The sequence below is a fragment of the Caretta caretta genome, chromosome 11 (genome assembly GCF_965140235.1).
Source record: "Caretta caretta isolate rCarCar2 chromosome 11, rCarCar1.hap1, whole genome shotgun sequence".
Classification (NCBI taxonomy): domain Eukaryota; kingdom Metazoa; phylum Chordata; order Testudines; family Cheloniidae; genus Caretta; species Caretta caretta.
In genome coordinates this window covers 78,027,843-78,052,740 of record NC_134216.1, presented here as the reverse complement: position 1 = coordinate 78,052,740, position 24,898 = coordinate 78,027,843, and the positions used below count along the sequence as shown (strand labels likewise).

At 56.8% G+C, this 24,898-nt stretch overlaps 1 protein-coding gene across 5 annotated transcripts in view; it reads left to right on the top strand.

Moving 5' to 3' along the window:
- COL18A1 (collagen type XVIII alpha 1 chain) overlaps positions 1 to 23,806 on the top strand; it is a 247,174-nt gene extending 223,368 nt beyond the window's left edge. For 4 of the 5 annotated variants that reach the window (XM_048870499.2, XM_048870498.2, XM_048870496.2 and 1 more), the window contains 20 exons: positions 27 to 56; positions 191 to 217; positions 1,073 to 1,135; positions 2,658 to 2,732; positions 3,514 to 3,549; positions 6,238 to 6,291; positions 7,355 to 7,417; positions 8,317 to 8,382; positions 9,379 to 9,421; positions 10,806 to 10,868; positions 12,080 to 12,123; positions 12,721 to 12,843; positions 15,153 to 15,297; positions 15,458 to 15,537; positions 17,136 to 17,267; positions 19,130 to 19,165; positions 19,320 to 19,592; positions 20,213 to 20,410; positions 20,738 to 20,853; positions 21,959 to 23,806. In XM_048870499.2, coding sequence (XP_048726456.1) covers positions 27 to 56; positions 191 to 217; positions 1,073 to 1,135; positions 2,658 to 2,732; positions 3,514 to 3,549; positions 6,238 to 6,291; positions 7,355 to 7,417; positions 8,317 to 8,382; positions 9,379 to 9,421; positions 10,806 to 10,868; positions 12,080 to 12,123; positions 12,721 to 12,843; positions 15,153 to 15,297; positions 15,458 to 15,537; positions 17,136 to 17,267; positions 19,130 to 19,165; positions 19,320 to 19,592; positions 20,213 to 20,410; positions 20,738 to 20,853; positions 21,959 to 22,172 — 1,881 coding nt within the window. In that variant the 3' untranslated portion in view covers positions 22,173 to 23,806. The remainder of the gene's footprint in view (positions 1 to 26; positions 57 to 190; positions 218 to 1,072; positions 1,136 to 2,657; positions 2,733 to 3,513; positions 3,550 to 6,237; positions 6,292 to 7,354; positions 7,418 to 8,316; positions 8,383 to 9,378; positions 9,422 to 10,805; positions 10,869 to 12,079; positions 12,124 to 12,720; positions 12,844 to 15,152; positions 15,298 to 15,457; positions 15,538 to 17,135; positions 17,268 to 19,129; positions 19,166 to 19,319; positions 19,593 to 20,212; positions 20,411 to 20,737; positions 20,854 to 21,958) is intronic. The other variant, XM_075118191.1, reaches the window with a different exon arrangement.
- The last annotated feature ends 1,092 nt before the right edge of the window (positions 23,807 to 24,898 follow it).

Genomic DNA, 24,898 nt, shown 5'->3' with positions numbered 1-24,898 from the left:
TCTAATATGTATCTTTTCCTTTTCAGAAAGCATTAGCTGGTTTACCAGGCCCTGAGGTACGTAGTCCTGAGCATCCCCCTGCCATTTGCCCCGCCAGCAGCCCCAGCAGTCCCCTTTGTGCACCAACGGTTTTACACTTCTCCCAGTGCCTGAGGAGAGAGAGTTTACAGGTGTCTGTTTCTTTCCTCAGGGCAGACAAGGCCAAGCTGGCTTCCCGGTGAGTAGCTTTATGGTTTTACTGACAGAGCCCTGAGAATGGGAAAGTTACCTGGGCCCCGTGCTGAGGAGCCCATGTCCCCGGTGGGAGCCCGAACCATCCCCCCAGATCCAGACACCCACCAATCCGGGGTGTTCACAGCCTGGACCTGGAGCTAAATGTTGAGTTTCTCTCTGAGCCAGATCCCCAGCTGATGTAAATCCCCCGTGTAGCCCCACTGGAGTCAAAGCCGGCATACACTAGCTGGCCTCTTCCCTGTTCCTAACATGGCACCCACGAGACACCGACTCTGTCAGATGGTGGGTCGGGGCGTTTGTGGAGGCCTGCTTGTGACTGGGCCAGAGCTGAGGTTCATTTCGATTCCCGTCACTTTCAAGAGCTTTAAGGGTTTACACGGCTGAGTAACATTGTCTGTGGAGACGCGCTCGCGACACAGGCTGTGCGAGACACGCTGGGGCCACACGGTACATTTGCCTGCAGTAATACATTGCAGACGTTTGTTTGGGTGTTTTTGGCCAAATACATTAAGTGCAAACTCCTGCCTGCCAAAGCAACCAGGCTGCTTGTGAAGCAAGCTGCGAACATCTTCTGTGGGCCTGAGCTTTCTAACCCCTGGGAAGGTGTCTCCCTGCCTGCCCCACCTTGGAAGAAGTCATAGGTGCTGGAACTAGGGGTAATGGCTTGAAGTGGACTCCATCATATCCAGGGTTTACAGTTTGGTTCAATGGCTCTCAGCACCCCCACTGTACAGATTGTTCCAGCCCCCCTGGGGGAAGCCCACAGTACTGGAAGTAAAGGAGTGTCCTGCATCACTACACTGTCTTCATGGCTGTTCCTCCCTGCTTCCGTTTGCAGGGCCCAGTGGGAGCTAAAGGAGACTCAGGAGAGCCAGGTTTCCCAGGCACTCCAGGACCAAAGGTAGGCTGGCCTGTCTGCTTGTCTCTGTCCCTAGTGCTCACTGGGTGATTTTGATTTGTGGCGATGTGATGTTCCTTGTGTCTACAAGTTCCTGCTCTCTGACTCCCAGCCCCACCGATGGGTACTCACCGGCTCCCAGTTCGTAGTGGAAGGGACCAGACACAATCCTGTCACAGCACTGGCCTTGGACTCCTTGGGGCATGGAAATTCATATTGGGTCAGGTACCTGAGCTACCATGCTGGCGGCCGTTGCTCTGTGAGGCGTCACCAGATCCCAGGAGAGTAATAGGAGAACAGCTGTGCTCCTTCCAGCAGCAGGGTCCCAGTGAACCCAGCGGAATGACAGAAATGCCGGGTGTAAAATCACCTACTGGCTTATCCCATCCCTCCATCCCCACTGCTGCTGCAGGACTGCTCCCTGCTGCCTTTCGTTGAGTCTTGTTCTGAATGTCTCCAGTCATGGGGTTTCCATGATGCCGCGAGGAGCCCCAGCTTGGCTCAGGGAGCTCTTGCTGTGCTAGAGCTCTTGCATCTGTCCCCTGATGCTCACAATGGAGCTGAGCAAACTGAGCTGTGCGGTGCTGGGATGCAGAGACGGGAATCTCGCGTAGGAGGAGAGAGGTTATTTTACCCCTGTATTTACCCCTGCCACCGCTGCTTCCATCCTGTGTCCAGGTCTGGTGCCCACAATTCAGGAAGGATGTTGATGAATTGGAGAGGGGTCAGAGAAGAGCCACGAGAATGATTAAAAAATTAGTGATAGACTCACGGAGCTCAACCTCTTTAACTTAGAGAAGGTTAAGGGGTGACTTGATTACCTGGGTGACAAAACATGGGGAACAAATATTTGATAATCTAGCCAAGAAAGGTCTAACAGGATCCAATGGCTGGAAGTTGAGGCTAGACAAATTGAAACGGGAAATGAGGTGTACATTTTTAACCATTAGGACAATGAACCATTGGAACATCTTACCAACGGTCATGGATTCTCCATCACTGGCACTTCTTAAATCCAGATTGGATGTTTGTCTATAAACTCTGCTCTAGGGATTATTGTGGCGCAGGTCTCTGGCCTGTGCTGTGCAGGAGCTCAGACTGGATGATGACCGTGGTCTCTTCTGACCTAAGAATCTATGAGTAATTTGTGCCATTATTTTTCGTTAGCCCCAGTCTTTAGCAATGACACTTTACTACGGTAAACTGTGGTCTCCCACACTGGGAGCCCAGAGAGAAGCAAAGGAAAGGGACAAAAGTCCCCCTCCGTTTGTCAGCCATACCTCTCTTAGGTCACAGTCTGCTCTTGGGCCGGGCAGCAGAGCACCGCCCCACCCAGGGTGAGTTCACCGCTGGAGCGTAGCCCTCTGTGACGCTCATGGGCTTGTATTTAACTGTTAGAGAAACTCTGAGAGCAGCTCTCCTTTGCCACCTGGGCAGCCGCAGAGAGCCGTGGGAAGGCAGCTGTTTGGGCAGGGGCTGGGTTGTCTCTCTTCTGACTCCTGCTTGTTTTATCTCCTGCTGGAAGGGTGAGAAAGGAGAGCCTGGAGCGATCATCAGCCCAGATGGGACGGGCATCTCAGCCGGCATGAAAGGAGACAAGGTCACGCACGGACTCGGGCTCTCCCCTGGCCTGCTTTGGGTGCTCACCCAGCGTTGGGCGCTCCAGGGCAGGGTGGAGCGCCACGCCCTGGGAAGTCAGGGGTGGCCAGCCCCAGGGCAGGGGCTAGTTTCACATGAAGGTTTCTCTGCCTCTGGGGGGGCAGTGGCTACACTGAGCAGCCGGGGGATGCAGTGAGGACTCACACCCAGTCCCCATGCCAGCCTGGGAAATTGGGGCTGCAGCTGGCCATGACTCACTGCACTGTGACCGCCAACAACCACTGGCCTACATTGCTCTGTCCCTGCACCCATCTCCTTCAGCTCAACCCCCCCCCACCTCCTTCCGATGCTTAGCCAGGGCACTGAGCCGTCCCTGCCCTTTGGCCCCCCCAACAGCTGCCAGGGCCGATCCTGCCGAGGGAGGTCAGCTCACTGCAGGAGCGAGGAGAGTTTGAGGCTGGCTCATGGTTAGAGAGGTTGCAGGGCAGTCGGGCGTGTTGTCGACAACGCGGACGCAATTCCCCAAATGTCCCAGGGCCCCTGTATCTGTCGGCGGTGCGTGAGCACTGTCAGCAGCTGTGCTCAGGGTGGGCGGTGCTGGGGGCTACAGGGGAGGCACAGCCTGCTGCATTCTCCTTCCCACTGCTCAGGGGGGGCCGCAGCACCCCTAGATGGGGAGGTGACATCAGCATGGGGGTGATGGAGAAATAGCCCCAGGAAGAGGCTGTGGGTGGCCACATGTGCATCATAATGCTAATTCTTTTCCTGTTCTTTGCACACAGGGTGAGCAGGGGCTCGTGGGACCCATGGGCCCAGCGGTAAGTTAGCACCTACATCTTTCTAGCATTCTGTCAGTAAGGGATGGCTTTTCACGCTCGTCGTGTGCCAGGTGCTCACTACAACTGGGGGTCACGCAAACAGATTGTGTGTTCAGGGGATGGTCTTCATACTCGGGAGCAGCCTCCTTTTGTCTTGCTCAGAACTGGTTTGAGACGTACTGAAGTTGGATCTGCGACAGAAACACCAGCCCAAGTGGGTGGTGCTCAGAGTGAGTGCTCATTAGCAAGCCCCACATGGGGCCGTCGGCCAGAGGAATCAAGGGTTTGGCAAACCCCAGAGCTTGCTCTGGAGCCCTTCTGACTCTATAGCCAGGGTCAAATTGCTAGGAGCAAGCGTGTGGCCTCCAACCTGGGTGTCTGTGAATCGGTGCTGAGCAATGCCCACAACTCACGTGCACTATCTGAGCTGCAGGACAGGCCCAGCCGTTAAGGACAGGGGAGCTAGAGGTGGCTAGAGGCAAAAAGGCCTCCTTTTAAAATGTGGAAGTCAGATCCTAGTGAGGAAAATAGAAAAGAGCATAAACTCTGTACGTCCGGTGTAAAAGTATAATATGGCAGACCAAGAAAGAATTTGAAGAGCAACTAGCTAAGAACACAAAAACTAATAGCAACAAAATTTTAAGTACATCAGAAACCGGAGGCCTGCCAAATAGGCAGTGAGGCCACTAGGTGATGGAGAGACTAAAGGAGCACTCAAGGAAGACAAAGCTATTTGGAGAAACTAAATTATTTGCATACATTTTCCCCCTAAAGGATGTGAGGGAGATTCCCACACCCGAGCCATTCCTTTTTGGTGACACATCTGAGGAACTGTCCCAGATTGAGGTGTCATTAGAGGAAGTTTTGGAACAAATTGATAAACTGAACTGTAATAAGTCACCAGGACCAGATGGGATTCACCCAAGAGTCCTGAAGGAACTCAAATGTGAAATTGCAGGACTACTACCTGTAGTCTGTAACCTATCATTTAAATCAGCTTCTGTACCAAATGACTGGAGGATAGCTAATGTGAATCCAATTTTTAAAACGGGCTCCAGAGCTGATCGCAGCAATTACAGGTCGGTAAGCCTGACTTCAGTACCGGGCAAATTGGTTGAAACTATAGTAGAGAACAAGATTGTCAGACACATGGATGAACATAATTTGTTGAGGAAGAGTCAACATGGTGTTTGTAAAAGGAAATCATGCCTCACCCATCTACTAGAATTCTTTGAGGGGGTCAACAAGCATGTAGACAAGGGTGATCCAGGGGATATAGTGTACTTAGATTTTCAGAAAGCCTTTGACAAGGTCCCTCACCAAAAGCTCTTAAGCAAAGTAAGCAGTCATGGGATAAGAGGGAAGGTCCTCTCATGGATTGGTAACTGGTTAAAAGATAGGAACCAAACGGTAGGAATAAATGGTCAGTTTTCAGAATGGAGAGAGATAAGTAGCTGTGTCCCCCAGGGGTCTGTTCTGGGACCAGTCCTATTCAACATATTCCTAAATGATCTGGAAAAAGGGGTAAACAGTGAGGTGGCAAAATTGGCAAGCGATACACAACTACTCAAGATAGTTAAGTCCAAAGCAGACTGCAAAGAGTTACAAAGGCATCTCACAAAACTGGGTGACAAAATGGCAGATGAAATTCAATGTTGATAAGTGCAAAGTAATGCACATAGGAAAAAATAATCCCAACTCTACATATAAAATGATGGGGTCTAAATTAACTGCTACCACTCAAGAAAGAGATATTGGAGTCATTTTGGGTAGTTCTCTGAGAACATCCACTCAATGTGCAGCAGCAGTCAACAAAAGATAACAATGTTAGGAACCATAAGAAAAATGATGGATAATAAAACAGAAAATGTCGTAATGCCACTGTATAAATCCATGGTACACCCACATCTGGAATATTGTGTGCAGTTCTGGTTCCCCATCTCAAAGAAGATACCCAAATGAGAAGAGGTGCAGAGAAAGGTGACAGACATGACTAAGGGTATGGAACAGTTTCCATATGAGGAGAAGTTAAAAAGGCAGGGACTGTTCAGCAATGACTAAAGAGCAGGATGTGACAGAGGTCTGTAAAATCATGAATGATGCAGACAAAGTGCTTAGGGATGTGCTGTTTACCCCTTCACATAACACAAGAACCAGGAGTCACCCAATGAAATTAATAGGCAGCAAGTTTAAAACAAAAGGCAGTAATTCTTCACACAACGCACAGTCAACCAGTGGAACTCACTGCAAGGGGATGTTGTAACGGCTAAAGTATAACTGGGTTCACAAAAGAACTAGATCGGTTCATGGAGGATGGGTCTGTCAATGGTTATTAGTTAAGATGGTCAGAGACACGACCCCACACTCTCGGTATCCCTAAACCTCCGACTGCCAGAAGCACCTGGCTCTGGCCATGGTTGGAAGACAGATTATTGGGCTGAATGTACCGTCGGTGTGACCCAGTGTGGCTGTTCTGATGGACTCAGGAATGCACAGAGCCAGGAGGTGCATGCTGAGGACAAAGGAATGAAGCATGACCAGGCTTTTCCACTCCAGTGTCCTTTGTCCTTTGTAGCTAGAAGTTCAGCACAGAGCCAGCTGCACCTCTTATCCCCCTGTTTCTGCCCCTGTCTTTCCTGCATGGGTGTGCAGTCTGAGGGTGTGTTCCTTTCCTGCTCTCCCCTTTAGGGCCGGCATGGACAACCTGGACAGAAGGGGGAAATCGGCTTTCCTGGCAGACCGGTAAGAACTTCTCTTAACTTGTCTCTGGTTTGTTCCCTGGGTGAGCTGGGTCTGGTGCTCCTTTCACTAGCCAGCACTGCCCCCTTGCCTCCCTGGCTGAAAGAAGTGGAGATACCCCCATGCTGAGGCTAATGAGGAATACTGGCAATGCTGCACAGCTTGGCTCACTTGGAGAGCTCTTGCTGTGGTCGTGTTTTCTCCAGATGCTCACAAGCAAGCTGAGCAATTGCTATCATGGGATGCATAAACAGGGGACTCTTGAGTGGGAGTAGAGAGGATATTTTGCCTCTGTATTTGGCACTGGTGCGAACAGTGCTGGAATCCTGTGTCTGGTTCTGGTGCCCACAATTCAAGAAGGATGTTGATAAATTGGAGAGGTTCAGAGAAGAGCCGCGAGAATGATTAAAGGATTCGAAAACCTGCCTTATAGTGATAGACTCATGGAGCTCAATCTATGTAGCTTACCTAAGAGAAGGTGAACGGGTGACTTGATCACAGTCTGTAAGAGCCTACATGGGAAACAAATGTTTAATGGCTGGCTCTTTAGTCTAGCAGAGAAAAGCTCTGACACGCTCCAATGGCTGGAAGTTGAAGCCAGATAAATTCAGACTGGAAATAAGGTGTACGTTTATAACAGTGACAGTAATTAACCACTGGAACGATTTCCCAAGGGTCGCGGTGGATTCTCCAGCACAGGCCATTTTTAAACCAACATCGGCTGCTTTTCTGCCAGCTCTGCGCTGGGAATTACTGTGGGGCAGGTCTCTGGACTGTGCTGTACGGGAGCTCAGACTGGATGGTCAGAGCACTGGTCAGGAGAAGTACGTGAACTGGTAGAGTTTGGGGGCTCGCAAACGTCTCCGATTCGTTGGGGGCATGTTCCCCGCCCTCCCAGGGGCATTTTCCCTTCTGATTTAGCGAGAGGAGTGCAGCCTAAGAAGGCCCTCCTTGGGCGCCGTGTGTGGTGTGGTGCCCTCAGCTGGAGTCAGCCCAGCTGTGGGAGTGAGCAGTGTCTACAATAAGTTACTCCATTCTGAACCCTGGACTCGATGTTTGTCTGCAGGGCCGTCCCAGCATGAACGGACTGAAGGGCGAGAAGGGGGACCCCGGAGGGCTCGGCTTGCAGGTGAGTGCCCTGGGGGACGATGGCATGCCGGAGGTGCTGCAGCTGGCTTTGGCAATGGCCTGCCGCATTGCCCTGGCGCTGTGCAGAGGGCAACCACCCCAGCATGGGGAAGAGGCACCACACAGGTTTAATGAGTGAGAGGGGAGGGCTGGGCTGGGGGGTGGATGGAGGACAGGGATGCTGGCAAGAGCAGCCCAGGGTGGAAAACGTTTTCAGGTCCCCCAACCGCCACAGCACCCAAAAACCCCACAGCCAGCCAATCAGAGAGGAGGTGATGGATTGTGGTGTGGTGACGACCCCTGGATGCCGGGGGTCAGGGCACCCGCCCTGTCCTTAGAGCTGGCGCCGGGGAGAGGGCCGGAGGGCTGGGCTGGGGGTGCCCACGTTGTCGGCGTGGAGCTTGGTTTGCTTTGTGAAAGGAAACAGGCATGTGGGCCAGGGGCAGCCGTCCCCACGTGTCCCAGCCTAGCTACTGCTGTGCGGGCTCCAGGAGCGGAGGGCCCTGAGGGAAACAGCCATCAGTCACGGGGGCTCTGCTGCTGTCCCCCCCTCGCCGACACGCTACTGGGTGCTGCGTGGCATGTGCCAGCAGGGAGCCAGTCCTGTGCAGAGAGGGCAGGGGGAAGGGGACCGTGATGGATGCCAATGGCTGACTGAAACCCTCGCCCCCCTTTCGCTGCCACCACCACCCGCTCTGGCCAGGCCTTCCGCGTCTCCGTTTGGGCATTCAGGGGCGGAGGTGTCCAGGTGCTTTTGGAGACGTGGGTGTCTGCGTCCAGCTGTATTGGGCAGAGACCCACAGTGGGGGTCTTGGTTAGTCTGCGGAGGAGTAAGACCCTCAGGCTGACTGCATCAGTCCAGCCTCTTGGAACCCAATGAACTCTTTCCTCTCTCTGCAGGGTCCTCCGGGTCTCCCCGGGCCCCCAGGTGCCCCTGGCAGTGTAGTGTCCATCTACGACAATAACGTGAGTAACAGTCCTGGCACATCATCACACCATGCTCTGGGGTCGGGGTCACACGATGGCCAGGGCCATGGAAGGTGTTCCCGCTCTTTACAGCCCCCTGTGTGCTTGGCGGCAGGCACACCGATGGGCACAGAGGGGTGCTTTCACGAGGCGGCCATGTCCAGGAGCACTTATTCCATGAGCACAACTGAGGCCGTGTGCTCGGGAGCTGTTGAAGGACGACAGCCTGAGCACGTGCTGCATGCTGTACCCGCTGGGTTAGCTAGCCTGCCCGATAGCTAGCTTGTCTCGCGACATCGTCCAGCCAGAGGAGGAGCCTCTTTCCCAGAGCACTGTGCAGAAGGTGCCGTGTCCAGCTCCGCAGAGCAGTGAGCCGCGTCTCCAGGGGCCCAGGGCCCCCTGTTTATTTCTCTGCCTTTCTCAGCAACTTCAGGGTAAATCCACCTAGAAACCGGGACCAGCCAAGCACCCCCTGGGCCTGCCCAGTAACGGGGTGGTGGGAGCATGGAGCCTGCCATCCTCTGTAGCGGCCGAGCAAAGCCTTCCCCAGGGCTGGGCAGTGGCCGTTCGTGGCAGCCTGTCATTGGTTTAGCCTCGCAGGCACTGTGCAGTCCTAAACCCAGAGTAAGCAAACACCCCACCCTGCTCTGAAAGCCGAGAGTGAAATCTAGGCCCAGATTCTGCCCCCTGCACACTGGGCAGCCCCACAGCCCAGTGACTTCACCAGGCCTGCGCACAGCATGTGGGACTGGGCAGGCGGCAGGATCTTGGACTCCCAGCGATCATGGCGCTCACTAACGAGGTGGCTGGGAAACGCAGAGGAACCAGTGAGCTCTGCTTGCTGGCAGGGAGAGTCCCAGCAAGAGGGGAGGTTCTGTGCACATGCTTGGCACATGGTCTAACGTAGCATCATTGGGGAGACCTTGGCTGTAGCACGTGGCAGAATGCCTGGCAAGTGTGCTTTGTTTTAAAGTGATGCTGTTTCTATCTTTTCAGGCATTTAGTGAGTCGGGCCTTCCCGGCCCTCCAGGATTGCCTGGTAAGGATGTTGCTAGCGCTGGGGCTTTCTGCAGCAAAGGGGGAAGGAAATCAGAGCTTTTCCCATGAACCTTTTGTAATGGTGCCTCCCTGAACGGCTTTGGAGATCTTAGCATGGCCGTGAGGAAGGGTGGGGTTTTAGAAAGCCCCAAGCAGGAGATGTACAAACCGGGGGCTTGTTTGCAATGCCTGGTTACCCTTGTCCTGGATTCTACAGTGCTGGGTGCTATGGGATGTCTAAGCTGGCTACGAGATAACGGACCCCTTTGTTACTGTGTTGTGCCATGCTATGCTGTAACCTTCACTGATAGGGCTGGGCAGGGAACGGGGCTGGTCCTACAAAGAGCAACAAATCCTTCTTTTTAATCGCAATTTCAGCTTTTCAGTGAGGAGATGAAACCCGAAATGTTTTGGCTGGAAACTGAAATATCCAAGTTGAAATATTTCAGGTGCCAGTTTTCATGCATTGGGGGTTTTTGATGAGAAGTTAACATTTCCCATGGCAAGCAGACACTTTCCGCAAAAGCGTTCGTGACCTCAGAAAGCCAGGTTTCCATCAAAACCAGTTTTGGTGGAAAGTTTTCCACAAGCCCTACTTCCTGAGTAACCCCGGATCTGATGACTGTATCTCTCCCCTGGCTATGGCATCTTACCCCCTGGCAGGGCCTGACTAACATTACTTGGTAAGCACCTGTGGTCGGTCTGGCTGGGGAGCTGCCTCGCGCACCCTTGGTCGCTGTTAGGGATAGCGCTGGGTGTAGGCTGTCCTAGATAGCCACCGTCATTCTAGCTGCAAACGGAGATCGTTGCTGCTGGCTGCCAGTGGAGGGCTATGGCTCTTGTGTGGTGAGAGATCCTGCCGTTAGCTTCTGGTTAGGGTGGGAAGACGCTAGGAAGCCCCCCTCCAGCGTGTCTCTTCTGCGTTAGCACTTGGACCCCACCAGAGCCCTGTTCTTCGACTCCATTGCTCGGTTGTTTCTCTCGCTGCCAGGGGAGTTGACTCTACATGTGAACCACTCTGTCTCTTCCGGCGCTCAGGAGGGGACTGTTTCGTTTTCATATCTCTTGCGGGCCAGTAGAAATTTGCAGCATGGTTGCTTTAGCATATGGCCCAGTAGTGCCCCGCCGCGTGGCAGGGGCTGTGCAGTCCCCCACTCCTCGGATGGAGGGTGTTTGTGCGGGTGTGTGCTGCCTTCCGGTGCCCAAGCGCACGTACCATCCTGTGGTTGCCACTCGAAGGTCAGCGTTGGCCTGCAGTTACTCCAGGACTGCCGCCCTTCGCCCTGGGCACGTGGTGGGCGCAGTTAAAAGCTGCAGTAGTTCCCTGCATCTCTCCTCCGTGGCCCGAACAGTCTTAGGCCAATGCTGGTGCTTTCTTTTGTCAGGCTACCAGGGTGCCCCAGGACAAAAGGGTGAACGAGGCGACACAGGTGCCCCAGGGCCCCCAGGTAAGCGAGCTCATCCCTGATCTTCCATCTGCGCTGCGCCGGACTTGGTCCTGCCTCATGGCTCTGCAGTGACGTGTGCAAGATCGTGCTGACCAGGTCAGTGCAAATCGCACCATTTGGCAGTCTCTGCAAAGAGACACGGGTGGCTGAGCCCAGGAGCTGTGAACTCCATGTTCCCCGGAGGTGAGGCCCTGGCCTCGTTCAGGGCGGACCTGCTCTGAGGCAGCGTCAGGGCTGTGCAGTGAAGGAGGGTGTTGTCTGCAGGACCTGCCTCGATTGTTGCCGAAGTTGGAAGGTGTGCCAGGAATGAGGCGGGGCTGGCAGAGAAATGATGGTCTTGTGGGGAAGGCAGTTGAATGCTGCCCTGGAGAACTGGATTCTATCCCTGCCTCTGCCACAGAGTTCCTGTGTGATGCTGGGCAAGTCACTTAATAGTGACCACCCATGAAAGTTTGGTTGGTTTGTTCCTAATATTCTGGGTGCCCAACTTGAGAGCCTGGGGTGTGAGGTGCAGAAGTGCTGAGCGCTCACAGTTGTGGCTGAAGTCAACAGGAGCTGTGCTGTACAGTGCCTAGGTGTCTCAAACTGGACACCCCAAATTAGTGGATACTTTTGACCATAATCTCTTTGTGCCGCAGTCCCCCATCTGTAAAATGGGAATAATACAGCACAATGTGAGGTGAGTGGGAGAGGATAAATGCAGTACTGTTTGTAGAGCACTCGGATACCGTAGTGCTGAGCTGCATAGAAAAGCTCATGAGGAAATGAATCATTTGGATTCAGAGCAGGGTTTGAACAGGGGGCAGTAAATAAGGCCTGAACGATGAAAAGAAAATCAAATATGGACTAGCTGCTCATCAGGGAGCACCGCCCTCCTGTGCTCTGGTTCTGAGGAAACAACAGCATGCCATCATGTCATGAGACGATATCCCAATGCACACAAAGGGGCAGAGTGCTGTTCCCGCGGGCAGCCTTAATTCCCGCCTTTCCTACTTCCAGGTGCTTGACTTTGCACCTTAATAAAGTTCCGTTAGCGTGTTAGAAGGCCCTTGCGGTTGGCGCTAGTCACCCCAGCCCGGCGTGGTGAGCCATTGGTAGCTGTCTGGGGACAAAGCAATGGGGAGAGTGGCAGGGAATGTACCAGGACCTTCAGCGGTGGGATTTAACAGCGCCCGCTAGCCACTCTTGACTCTGTTCCTGTCTCTTCGCAGGCCAGTTCCCCTATGATCTCAACGAATTTGGTTCCACCTTCCGGGTAAGTGCCTCGCCTAGATGTGGGGCTGCCCCCTGGGAATCAGTGGGACTGCTGCCACTGAGGGCATTAGGAGCAGGAGTGCACGGAGCCGGTGCCCCTCCTTGGCAGGAGTCACAGGGGGCGTCCCCAGCTGTCGCTGCACATGGAGAGCCCGTTGTGCTGTGGCTTCAGGTCAAGACTGGCGTGGCTCAAGCACCCGGCTCCAGAGCTGTGACCCCAGGAAGTGATGCCCGCGCTCAGTGTCCCTGAATATCCAGGTGGCACCCTGTGTTACGGGCACCGCCGCAGGCTGAGCACCCCTGGGGCGCCCTGCAGAGGGCAGTCCCAGTCACTCCCTGGAGCTGGCGCGCTCTGCTTGTCTGTCCCCACAGAGCATGCGCCACCCAGGCACCGCAGGGACGGGCAGCGCAGCCTTTGCCCAGCCTTCCAGGGCACGTGTCACCGTACCCCTGCCCTCGGGGGCGGTGCTCATCCGGTCCTGGCCTGTGCAGGCAGCAGGGTGTGTGGAGGAGTTCACAGCACCCTGTCCCTGTTGGGGTGGGGAGGAAGGGTTGGGGACATCGGGCAGCCCAGACTAATGTCAGTCCCCTTCGGCAGGGTGAAAAAGGAGACCGGGGGGACCCTGGACTGAAAGGAGAAAAGGGGGAGTCTGGCGGGGGAGGACTGTACGGACCAAGCGTCACTGGACCTCCAGGTCCTCAGGGCTATCCTGGCCTTCCGGTGAGGTGCCCCTGTTGGCAAGGGGATGGGGCTAGGGTGGGCACACCTGGGCACAGTGATGGAGAGTTTGACAGGGCAGGCAGCATGCAGCCAGCACTGTGGCCCTCCCCAGGGGGGGTCCTTCATGGGACCAGTCTCAGGGGACTCAGGGAGGGGCAGGGGGATCCCTGAGCTAGATTCATAGATATTAAGATCAGAAGGGACCATTATGATCGTCTAGTCTGACCTCCTGCACAACGCAGGCCACCGAATCTTACTCACCCACTCCTGCAATAAACCTCTCACCTATGTCTGTGCTATTGAAGTCCTCAAATCATGGTTTAAAGACTTCAAGGTGCAAAGAATCCTCCAGCACGTGTCGCATGCCCCATGCTGCAGAGGAAGGCGAAAAACCCCCAGGGCCTCTTCCAATCTGCCCTGGAGGAAAATTCCTTCCCGACCCCAAATATGGCGATTAGCTGAACCCTGAGCATGTGGGCAAGACTCACCAGCCAGACACCCAGGAAAGAATTCTCTGTAACTCTGTAACTCAGATCCCACCCCATCTAACATTCCATCACAGGCCATTGGGCCTATTTACCATGAATAGTTAAAGATCAGTTCATTGCCAAAATCATGTTATCCCCATCATACCTTCTCCTCCATAAACTTATCAAGTTTAATCTTGAAGCCAGATAGGTCTTTTGCCCCCACTGCTTCCCTTGGAAGGCTGTTCAGAACTTCACTCCTCTGATGGTTAGAAACCTTCATCTAATTTCAATTCTAAACTTCCTGGTGGCCAGTTTATATCCATTTGTTCTTGTGTCCGCATTAGTACCGAGCTTAAATAATTCCTCTCCCTCTCTGGTATTTATCCCTCTGATATATTTATAGAGAGCAATCATATCTCCCCTCAGCCTTCTTTCAGTTAGGCTAAACAAGCCAAGCTCCTGAAGTCTCCTTTCATAAGACAGGTTTTCCATTCCTCGGATCATCCTAGTAGCCCTTCTCTGTAGCTGTTCTAGTCTTAAACATGGGAGACCAGAACTGCACACAGTATTCCAGGTGAGGTCTCACCAGTGGCTTATATACCTCATCTTTACCGGAAATACCTCGCCTGATGCATCCCAAGACCGCATTAGCTTTCTTCACGGCCGTATCACATTGGTGGCTCATAGTCATCCTGTGGTCAACCAATACTCCAAGGTCCTTCTCCTCCTCCGTTACTTCTAGTTGATGCGTCCAACTCTACTTGACTTTTAGCCTGTCTCACTTTATCCCTACATGGTCTGACCTCAATAAGGTAGCTTTCCTTGCTGATTCCTCCCATCTTCCACTCCCTGTAGGCTTTCTGCTTTTTCTTAATCACCTCTCTGAGATGCTTGCTCATCCAGTTTGGTCTACAACTTCTACCTATGTATTTTTTCCCCTTTCTTAGGATGCAGGCTTCCGATAGCTTCTGCAGCTGTGACTTGAAGTAATCCCAGGCCTCCTCTGCTTTTAGATCCATAAATTCTTCAGTCCAATCCACTTCCCTAACTAATTTCCTTAATTTTTGAAAGTCAGCCCTTTTGAAATCAGAAACCCTAGTTGCAGATTTATTTTTGTTTATCCTTCTGTTCAGTTTGAACTGAATTCGCTCATGATCACTTGAACCAAGATTGTCCCCGACAACCATTTCTTCTATGAGGTCCTCACTACTCACCAAAACCAAATCTAGAATGGCATCCCCTCGTTGGTTCAGCAACTACTTGATGAAGGAATTCATCAGCTATCGCATCTAGGAAAATCTGAGCCCTATTATTATTACTAGCACTCGTCCTCCAGTCTATATCTGGGAAGTTAAAGTCTCCCATGATCACGCAGTTTCCATTCGTATTTACTTCATTAAAAACATTAAAGAGGGCTCTATCCATATCCAAATTAGATCCCGGTGGTCTATAGCACACCCCAAGCACTATCCCAGGGGGCGCTCTAATAGTTTTCTCCCCCAATGTGATTTTTGCCCAGATGGACTCTGTCTTATCCATTCCATCGCTTCTTATTTCTTTACATTCTACCTCATCATTGATATACAATGTTACTCCACTGTATAGATGGGACTGACCACAGAGTCAGGCGGCTGCCCAATGCCCAGGGAGAAAGGCCTCACGAGGCCAGTGGGGCCAGCAAGCGCCCGGCATCCTGGGGTGGGAGGGTCGGCAAGGGGGAAGCAAGCGCTCTGCATCCTTGGGGGCAGGGGGGTTGCAGGGGCTGGGTGGTGCTGGGAGGGGTGGGTTGAGTGATTGTGTGTATTAACCTGAAGAAGACTCTCCCTTGTGCATCCCCAGGGTCCCAAGGGGGACAGCGTTAGAGGCCTGCCTGGCCCCCCAGGGCCTCAGGGACCCCCTGGTATTGGGTACGAGGGGCGGCAGGGCCCCCCTGGTCCCCCTGGGCCTCCCGGGCCCCCCTCCTTTCCAGGACCCCACAGACAAAGTGAGTATGTGCCCAGGAAGTCATCTCTGTGCCCCTCCCCGCGCTCTGCCTCCCCACGCGTTCATGCCCCTCGCGTCCCACTCACCCCCACCAGGCCTGAGACCTGCCTGGTTACCGAGGTGCTAAACCCCCCTGAGTGCCAGCCTGTTCTTCCTTCCAGCTGTCAGCATCCCTGGCCCACCTGGACCGCCAGGGCCACCGGGACCTCCAGGGACCAGCGGGTTGTTGACCTCCTCCGGGGTAAGGCAGGGCTTGTGGGGAGGGGACAGGTGGCGTGTGCGGTCTGGGCCAGGGCCTGTCTGTGAGCAGGGTGCCCGGAGCTGCCCAGCAGGCCCGGGAGCGGGCGGGGGCAATGCAGTGGGGAGACCCAGACACAAGCCCTAGTAGGAGAGCTCAGAAATCTGCTCTCAGGAGGAATATCCCGGGTGAAGGGCAGAGTGGGATCCAGATGGGGGCCCCAGAGGAGCAGGAGAGGCCAGGCCTTAGGGTTGCCAGGGGTGGCACTAGTCAGAAAATCACTGACCTCTGCTTCATGCTGGCTGGGCTGGCTGGGGGGCTGCCAGTGGCACGGACACTGAGCGCAAAGCAAGTGATACCCGCTGCGGGAGCTGGGCTGTGAGGAGAGCCACGTGGGAAGGACTGGCAGAGACCGGAGACCGAAAGCCCCATGCCGTAGGGCTCATGGAGCTGACGGCACTGTGCTCGTGAGGGGATCTGTGCAGACCCCTGCCTTTATCCAAGAGAAGGGGGGCGGGGACTGTAAGTACCTACCCCCAGGAGATTTGTGGCACAGGGGGCTCTCCAGTCTAGAAGCCCCCCGCCTGGGAGCTGCAGCGAGAAATGAGGGGTCGATTTTTAGCAGTGAGGGGAATCAACCCTTGGCACAGCTTATCTAGGGAGGCAGCGGGTCCTTCCTGTGCGTCTGCAGCGTGGCTGCAAGACTGGTTCCTCTGCGGTGCCACTCTGTGCCAGGAGGGCCCTGTGTCCCGGCTAGAGCCCACTTCTCTGCAACAGGCCACGCTGCCCACTGTGAGGGGCAGGTATCCGCCGTTCGGCCGAGAAGAGCAGTGGAAGCTGTCAAGCCATAGAAACACTCATAGGTGGGAAGAGACAGACAGGGCTGTTCAGTGCAGAGAGGAGATGGGGGCGAGGGGTCGTTCTAACTAGATATACCCCAGTGGCATGGAGAAGGCCAGGCGTGAAGCCCTCCTCAGCAAAACAAGGAGACATCCGATAAGATAGGGGGGCAGCTAATCTGAAACTGACAAAGTAAAATTGATTCCCCTGAGGCAGAATTACGCTGTGGACCTCAGGGCTACAAGATATTATAGAGACAGAGAGGCCAGGTTCAGAAAAGGATTGGACCGCTGTAGGAATAGCAGCATGCACGCTTTCCGTGGCAAGAATAAGGGTACAAGGGGAATCAGCTCTCATGCCAAGAGATACAGCAGCCCCTACATCCCTGGCGTTAGGGAGGACACTCCCCCAGGGGTGGGTGATGGCAGAATTGTCCAGAGGAGTTTCACGCTGTTCCCTAAAGCCTCTGGCCGCTGTCCTGGCCAGGGCCCTGCTCTGATGCACCAGGGCGGCTCCAGAACACGGGGTATAAACCCAGCATCCACTGGACAGCCTCCATGAGGGGTGACCTCTGAGCCCTTTGATGCCGGAGCACTAAGCATGCCAGTGCTGCTGAGCCCATTTCATGGCGTTCTCCACCCTCTCCTCCGAGTCCATGCCGGCGTCGGGAGCTGTGCCTTGTACCTCCGTGCTGGGCTGCAGAGGCTCCTCCTGCCGTTGAGCCCAGCCCTTGCCTGTGCGCTGACGCTTGTGTGTCCCAGCAGCTGCGGATCTTGCCATCGTATCAGTCCATGCTGAGCACGGCCCAGGAGGTGCCCGAGGGCTGGCTGGTCTTCGCACAGGACAGAGAAGAGCTGTACGTCCGGGTGCGGAGCGGCTTCCGGAGAGTCCGGGTGAGTACGGGGTGGCTCTGCCGAGCCTGGCAAGGCTACTGGGGAGTGACTGTGCGGGTGTCATACAGGAGAAGGTGCCTGTGAGCCTGGCCAGAGAGGGCCTGGGGCTGATGAACGACGTTGTTATGGGAGGATAGGCTGCTATGCACATACCTGCGTCCAGAGCTGTCTGAAGAGCACCGCAGGTGTGCCGGGGCCCAGCCAGGGCCAGACCTGTGCGCCAGGCGCTGCCAGGCAAAGGCCCCAGGCCTACACAGCACATGCCCTTGGAGCAGTCCTGTAGAGGGCAGGGAAAGACCCACAGTGGGTCTGGTTGAGCATGTCTCTCTTGTCAGGATCGGGGCCTTCAAGCCCAACCGTGGAGCCTGCTCTGCTCGCACAGACCCCTCGCCCTGCAGAAGCCTCCTGGGCATTTCCAGCAGCAGGAGCTGGGCCTGCTGCCAGTCCAGCCATGGGCAGAGGTGAAATCTGAAGACCTCTGACCATCCGGCTCCCGGATAAACAATGCAGGGTCACCCTGCGTGCTGGGCAGAATGGGGCTGAGAAGAGCCTCGGCCGTTCTCTGCTGACAGGCTCAGCCAGGCTGAATGAGGGCTGAGTGTGAGACTGACATATAGCAGGTCCTTGGGACTGCTGCTCCCAGGGAAGAGCCCCAGAAACCGAGCCTGGCAGTGCCTGTTCTGTGTGCCAAGGGGAGCAAACAGCACAGGGGCAGGGGCCGTTTCCCATGCAGCCTATGGCCCAGCCTGTTCCTGGCACACCCAGCGCGTGGGGCCGGGGCAGTTTGATGGGGAGGGCAGGTTGGATTTAGTGCCGCCGCTACTCCCAGGCTTGGCTTGCCAGAGCCGTTGGCGGGAAGGGCACCCCAGCCCTGTCTGTTGGGGATTAATGACACACAGCTAGTGGGCGGGGTGCCCACGCCAGGCCCTCTCAGCAAACTCGTGTGGCTCCCTTGGCTGGGAAGCGGGGGTGGTGCGGGGCCCTGGTACTCTCCAGCTGCAGAGTACTCTCCAGATCCAGAGAATTCTTCTCTCCAGGGACGGGAGTGAATGCTCTTTAGAAGCTCTGCACCGTCCCCCTGGTGTGGACTGCACTGACCCCCAGGGTACCAGCACCCACAGCTCCCCTTCCCGATCACTCCTGCTGGAGCCCCTGGCACTGCTGGGCCACTCGCAGCCCCAGATGCTGCTTGCTAAGTGAGCGTTGGCAGCCTCTTCTGCCTTCCAGCTCGGGGAGACTGGCCTCCCACCCGTTCAGGGACACCTACCGCACTGGGAATCTCCCCCGACGTGCTCAGGGACCCCCACTGGGAATCCCCCCCACACACACCCCACCCACTCAGGGACACCCACTGCACTGGGAATCCCCTCCCATGCCCCACACGCTCAGGGACCCCCACTGGTAATCCACCCACATACGCCCCATGTGCTCAGGGACACTCGCTGCACTGGGAATCGCCCACCATGCCCCACCCGCTCAGGGACCCCACCACTGCACTGGGAATCTCCCCACATAGTAAGCACATGCTGAGCTGTAGCCCCAGGCATGGGATTTCTGGCACAGGTTTGAGGGGGGTTCGGCCCTGGCCGGTCTGTGGTGAAGCCTGTGGTCTGCATGGAGCTGGAGCATGCTGCCTCTCGCTCCTCCGCAGATCCTGGCACCCTCTGACGCGGGGGTGGTCACTGAGCAGCCCGTGGGCCACAGCCTCCCGCCAGCTGCGTTGGAACGGCCCCCGAAATCTTTCCCTTTACTGACTGTTCTCACTGGTGTGGTGTGGCTGCCCAGGGAGCCTGGAGCCTGGCTCTGCCTGGACAGAGGGTGACTGACTCCCCAGTAACGTGAGCCTCCTTGCTTTGTTTCAGCTGGAGGAACACACTTCCCTCTCCAGCCCGGGGCTGGTAAGTGAGCCCTTCTGTCCCCCCCCGAGGGCTGTGCTCTCAGGCCCACGGAGTGCGACTCTGCCCCGCAGAGCCAGGGATCTCTCCTCCAGCTGGCCGGGGCTGCTCGCAAGCCCCAGGGCTGGGCAGTGAGCATCGCGCTCTCTCCCAACAGGACAACGAAGTGTACGACAAGCCGCCGAGTGTCCACTACTCGCATGGCGGCGCTGACTCCTCCGGCTCCCTGCACCCGCGCCGAGAGCACAACCCCTCCTCCACAGCCCGGCCCTGGCGAGCGGACGACAGCATCGCCAACCACCACCGCCTTCCCGACCACTCGCCCCACAGCGCCCGGCCCCAGCAAGAGCTGCTGGACAGCTTCCCCCCACGCCGCCGGGGCCAGAGCGCCCCCTCCGCTGGCCACACGCACCACGACTTCCAGCCCGCCGTGAGTACTGGCCAGCCACAGCCGCCCCCCCCGGCAGCTGCCCCCGCCGAGCGAGAGCAGAGCTGTGCGCGCGGCCGGAGGGGATAGTGCACTAAGCCACCCTATGGCAGCCCAGCCCAGGCAGCGGGGCCCAAACCGTCCGAGACTGGGGGCGGGGGCTGTCCCTGGGAAGCGTGAGAGGGAAAGGGCCCCCCGGGCTCATGCTGAGAGCAGGTGCTAAAGCTGAGGGTCGTGCTCAGCTCTACCATGCCCCTGGTCCCCACCCGCACCCCTTCTTCCAGCACTGTGCCCGGCCTGCCCGCCCTGCCCCGCTGCTCGGAGCCTGCCAGCCAGACTAGATCCCTTGGCTGGCAGGAGAGCATGGGGAGGGGCAGGGACGCCCGGCGCTGGGCTGGGACTGGGGGCGCTGCTGGTCCTGGCTGGGCACACCAGAGATAGCAGGGTTAGCTCCTGTGACCATTCCCGGCGTCCGGGGGAGCATCCTGCAGAGATGCTGCTGTTAGCACTGGAGGAGGTGACCTCTGGGGCGCTCCTGCCTGCTCCCAAGCGCGGCAGTCTCTTCGTGGCAAGATGCCAATGGCCATTGACCACCTAGGGTCCTCTTCGCCTTGTCATTCCAGCTCCACCTGGTGGCGCTGAACGCCCCACTGAGCGGCAGCATGCGCGGCATCCGGGGAGCCGACTTCCAGTGCTTCCAGCAGGCCCGGGCAGTCGGGCTGACGGGCACGTTCCGAGCCTTCCTGTCCTCCCGGCTGCAAGACCTGTACAGCATCGTGCGCAGGGCCGACCGGAGCGGGGTGCCCATCGTCAACCTCCGGGTACGCAGGGGGGTGGGCGCGGGGCATGGGCACGTACACACCCGGGGCTTAGCCTGCTAGCGCTTGGAGAGGTGCACCCATCACCTGGGGCGGCAGGGCCTGATCCGGCAAGCGGCACCAAGCGCCCTCGCTCCCACGACGGTAGATGGGGATTGGGGCGCGTAGCACCTCGCGGGAAGCATGGGAGCCTCGTGCAGAACTGGGCCGGCAGCCCCGCTTCCCGACGGCCGGCCGCTGAGTGCAGGAGAGGGGCTCCGGTTGGTCTGTCGTGTGCGCTGTCCCAGCAGACCGGATGCTACGTGCTGTGACGAGTTTTTCCTCCCGAAGGATGAAGTGCTGTTTAACAACTGGGAGGCGCTGTTCTCGGGCACGGAGGCTCAGTTCCAAGCTGGCGCTCGCATCCTCTCGTTCGACGGAAGAGATGTCCTGAGAGACTCTGCATGGTGGGTGTCCCAGAACGGCTGCCTCCTGCTGCTGCCGGGAGCGACCCATTGCTGTGCAGCTGTGGGATCCCCACGACACAGGGGGTCCCCTTTCGGGCTGACATCGAAGGGGATGGGGTTTCATGATTCCCAACCGGCATCACGCAAGGCAAGCGAATGCCATGGGCAGAAGCTGCTGGCTCTGCCAGGAACGAGCCGTCTGCTGTAGGAACAGCGCATGTGAGCCTCCCAGGGCAGGTGCTGGGCTCCTCACGGGGCACAAGCCCGCCTCCTGGCTAAGTGCAGTGCTAGGGGCTGGAGTTAGCCTGTGTGCTGGGTAGTTCTGGGCCGAGTTCCCACCCCAGGCTAATTCCCACGGGCTTGGATTGCATGTTGCTCCCCGGATCTGCCCTGCGTGCGGGGAAGCAGAGCCGTGATAGCTGGTGGTGGGGAGCTGACTCCTGCGAGGTGCCCACAGTCACCAAGCTGGGCAGGGGGGCAGAACCTTTGTGTAACCAGCAGTGTGCGGTAACGGGCAAGGAAGGGTGAGGGAGCGGATCTCCTTGGTCCGGGTGTTTTAAGATCTCTGGCTAGTGCTGGCTCAAACAGGGCCACGTGTGGCTGGTGTTCGTGATCTCTGGGCCGGCCTTCCTGCCTGGATAGCACGGCTGTGTCCAGCCAGCCAAGCTCCCCTCTGTGTGGGAGAACCCCCACCCCCGCCAGGCTGGGGGAGCTCACTGGGCCGTATTCCTCAGGGCCTCTCTTGGCTTTGTTTGTGGGAATGGAGGGATCTGGGGGGGTTGGATGTGGTGGTGGGGGGTCTTGTGCAAACAGAGTGACACTCGCTGAGCAGGGGGCCTCCATGCTGGGCTGCTCTGGAAACTCCGGTTTTCCAGCCTCCCTCCCCAGGGTGGGTTTGATCCCATCCCCCCTCCCTGCAGTCGGGGTTTTGTGTTTCATTGCCACCCGGGAAGCTGCAGGGAGGGAGCACTGGCGGCTCCAGCCTAGCCTGCTGCTCCTGGAAGGGAGGCCAGGGTTGGTTGGGAGGGTCTCTCGGCAAACCGTGTCACTCCAGCCGTTGCTCCTGCCCACGGGCTTGGCAGTGAGCTGTTGTCTTGTGTTGCAGGCCTCAGAAGAACGTGTGGCACGGCTCTGACGCCAAGGGCCACCGGCTCACAGAGAGCTACTGCGAGACATGGAGGACGGACAACAGCGTGGTGACGGGCCAGGCCTCCTCGCTGGCCTCGGGCAAGCTCCTGGAGCAGAAGGTGAGCAGCTGCCAGAACGCCTTCATCGTCTTGTGTATCGAGAACAGCTTCATGACCTCTTCCAAAAAGTGACCTGCCCCCGCCCGCGCCTCGGAGCACAGAGAGGAGGGACCCCCATGGGGCAGCCGCTTCCCCCTTCACACAGCCATTCCCAGAGAAGCAGATGAAAAGCCAAAGAGTGTTGAGCTAGTTTGAAACTCCAGCCCGGCGCCGGCCAGCATGTGGAGGGCTGAGCCGGCTGGCTGTGCTGACCGTCTCCTCATCTCCGTTGCAGATGCAGCGGGGCGCTCTCTTTTAATCCCCCTCATATTTAACCAGGTTAGTTGTATTCTTGGGTGAACTCCCCTTGGTTCCGTTTGCCCCCGTGCTAGGACGGTCGCCACAGGGAAGGCCCCGCGGTCCCCACGCAGGGTGCTGGAGCACAAGATGCTCTTCGTGGAGACAGGGAGGCCCAGCTGGAGAGCTGGCTGCACGGCCGGTCCTCGCGCTGTGGGGTGGGTGACTGCCCCTGCTGGACAGCACTCTGGCCTCGGGAGCAGCCGGAGCAGGGTGGGCTGTCACCGCACGGTCTGAGGGCATCCCAGGGCTTTGCTGTCTGTCGCGGACCACGCACCCTGCAGGGACTCAGCTGGCGAAAGGCCCCGAGTCTCTAGCTGTGTCCCTGTCTGCGGGTCGGCTTCCCCCTCGGCTAGGTCTGATAGCCCCTGGCTTCGCCTCCCCTCTTCCCCCTGTTCCAGGGCAGCTGGAGTGGGGCCAGGCCCCCAGCCACAGGCGCCTCTGAGCTGGCAGTGGGGTTCCTGCCAGCAGAGCCCTGCTCCCCGTAGTGGGTAGTGAGAAGTGGGTTCCCCCCATGGCATGGGTAAGCTGGCAGTGGGGCAGTACTTTGGGAGCCGCTCAGAGGGGCGGGCTGTCCTTTGAAAGCAGACTCGGGTCCTTTTCGGAAGAACGGAACGGGTTTGTTATAAGAGAAAAGTCGAATGGAGCCCGACTCCCCACCCCAACTGTTCTGGGCAGTGCCTTCTCCATCGCAGGGCACTGGCTAGCCGGGCGTCCCCTCCACAGGCTAGCCCAGCCGATCCACACCAAACCCTGGCCACCATGTGCCTTACTCTGGTCAGGGCGCGTGCGCTGACGAGGGGACTGGATGTACTCTCCTTTGCTTGGGGGTGGGGGAAGTTTGACAGTTTCCAGAGGGCAGATTGAAAAGTACCTGTTCTAGCAATACTGAGCGTCGAGGGTTTGTGACCTCCATGAGCATTACGGAGTGGAGGTGCTTCTTCGCTGCCATACACCCTGACTGCCAGAGGGAGCCCCAGCCCGCGACGGGCAAGTCTGGGGGTGGGATTTAAGGTCCCATGTTGCAGCTGAGCATCATCTCCAGGAGAACGTCCCACCTCCAAGCCAGAAGCCTTCCACACACTTTTATACTCCTCATGTACCGTACTTGTGAAGCACTAATGTCTAAAGGATTTTTTAATCAGTTTTGGAAATCTGAGGTGCTAAATTTTTAACTAGCTTCTTATTGTACTGAAATTATTACCATAAAGGCTGTGCAAGTCACACAATTTCCATTTCTTCTTGTCTACTGTATTTGTGTAATTAATGCAATTTAAAGCCTGTGGATTTTTGTTTTTTTTTTGTCAGTTGTGTTCTTTAAACCTTTTCTAAAGGCACTGAATAAAGGAACGTCTCCTCTTGTACTCCCAGTCACTTGGCTGCGAAGAGGGTGTGAATGCATGGTCGCTAGCCCTTAAGAAATGCAGGCAGCTGGACTCTGGCTTCCTCCAAGTGGAAGGTCAGAGGAACACCTGCAAGGAGCAGATCTGAGGTTCGTCTTGTGCAGTATCCACGTTTGGTCTCATTCTGGTTTCTATTCGAGTCTGGCTGACACCCTGAGACATGAGATTTACTGTCCCTTCCAGAATGTCATCACTGGGGCCCTACCAAGTTGGTAGAACCAAGGTGGTAGAACCTCCTTCCTTAGAGGTTTTTAAGGTCAGGCTTGACAAAGCCCTGGCTGGGATGATTTAACTGGGAATTGGTCCTGCTTCGAGCAGGGGGTTGGACTAGATGACCTTCAGGGGTCCCTTCCAACCCTGATATTCTATGATTCTAAGTTCACGGCCATGAAAAACACATCAGGGACTGTGAAATCTTGCTGTTTTAGGGGAGGGGGGCTCCTGTCCTGTGCCAGACTCCAGTGCCTGGGCTGGGCTGGGGAGGGATTTCCTCTTCCCCTGCAGAAGCCACTCCCAGGGCCGGGACCTGGCTGGCTGGGAGCCCAGCTCTGAGGGCAGCACAGACGTGAGGGTGGGCTGTGGAGTCAGAGCAGCCGTGGAGCTTCCTGCAGCCGGGGGAGGTTCCCAGAGGTGGGTCTGATGCTGTCTGTGCCGGGGAAGAGGAAGTCCCGTCTCTCCCCAGCCCGGCCGGGACTAGCAGCTGGAGCCTGGTTCATGGTAGGAGCCCTTGGCTGGGGCGCCCTCAGCCTTGCCCTTCTCTGGCTTTGGGCCCAGCACTCAGGTTAAAGGGGCCTTGAGCAGGCTGTGGGGGACCATGGTGTCATGATCACAGTCGCCCTCCTCTAAGGCCGGCCCTGCCCCCGGAAAAGTGATGACTCCCCATACCCTGTGATCCTCCCTTCTGTGCTCTGCTGGCCAGGCTGCTGCCTTCGGAGCTGGGTGCCCGGACAGCAGCTGCTGCTCTCTGGCCGCCCAGCTGCAAAGGCAGCTCCGCGGCCGGCAGAGCACAGAAGTGAGCGTGGCAATCCCACAGACCCCCGGTTTGGGTCGGGACCCCCA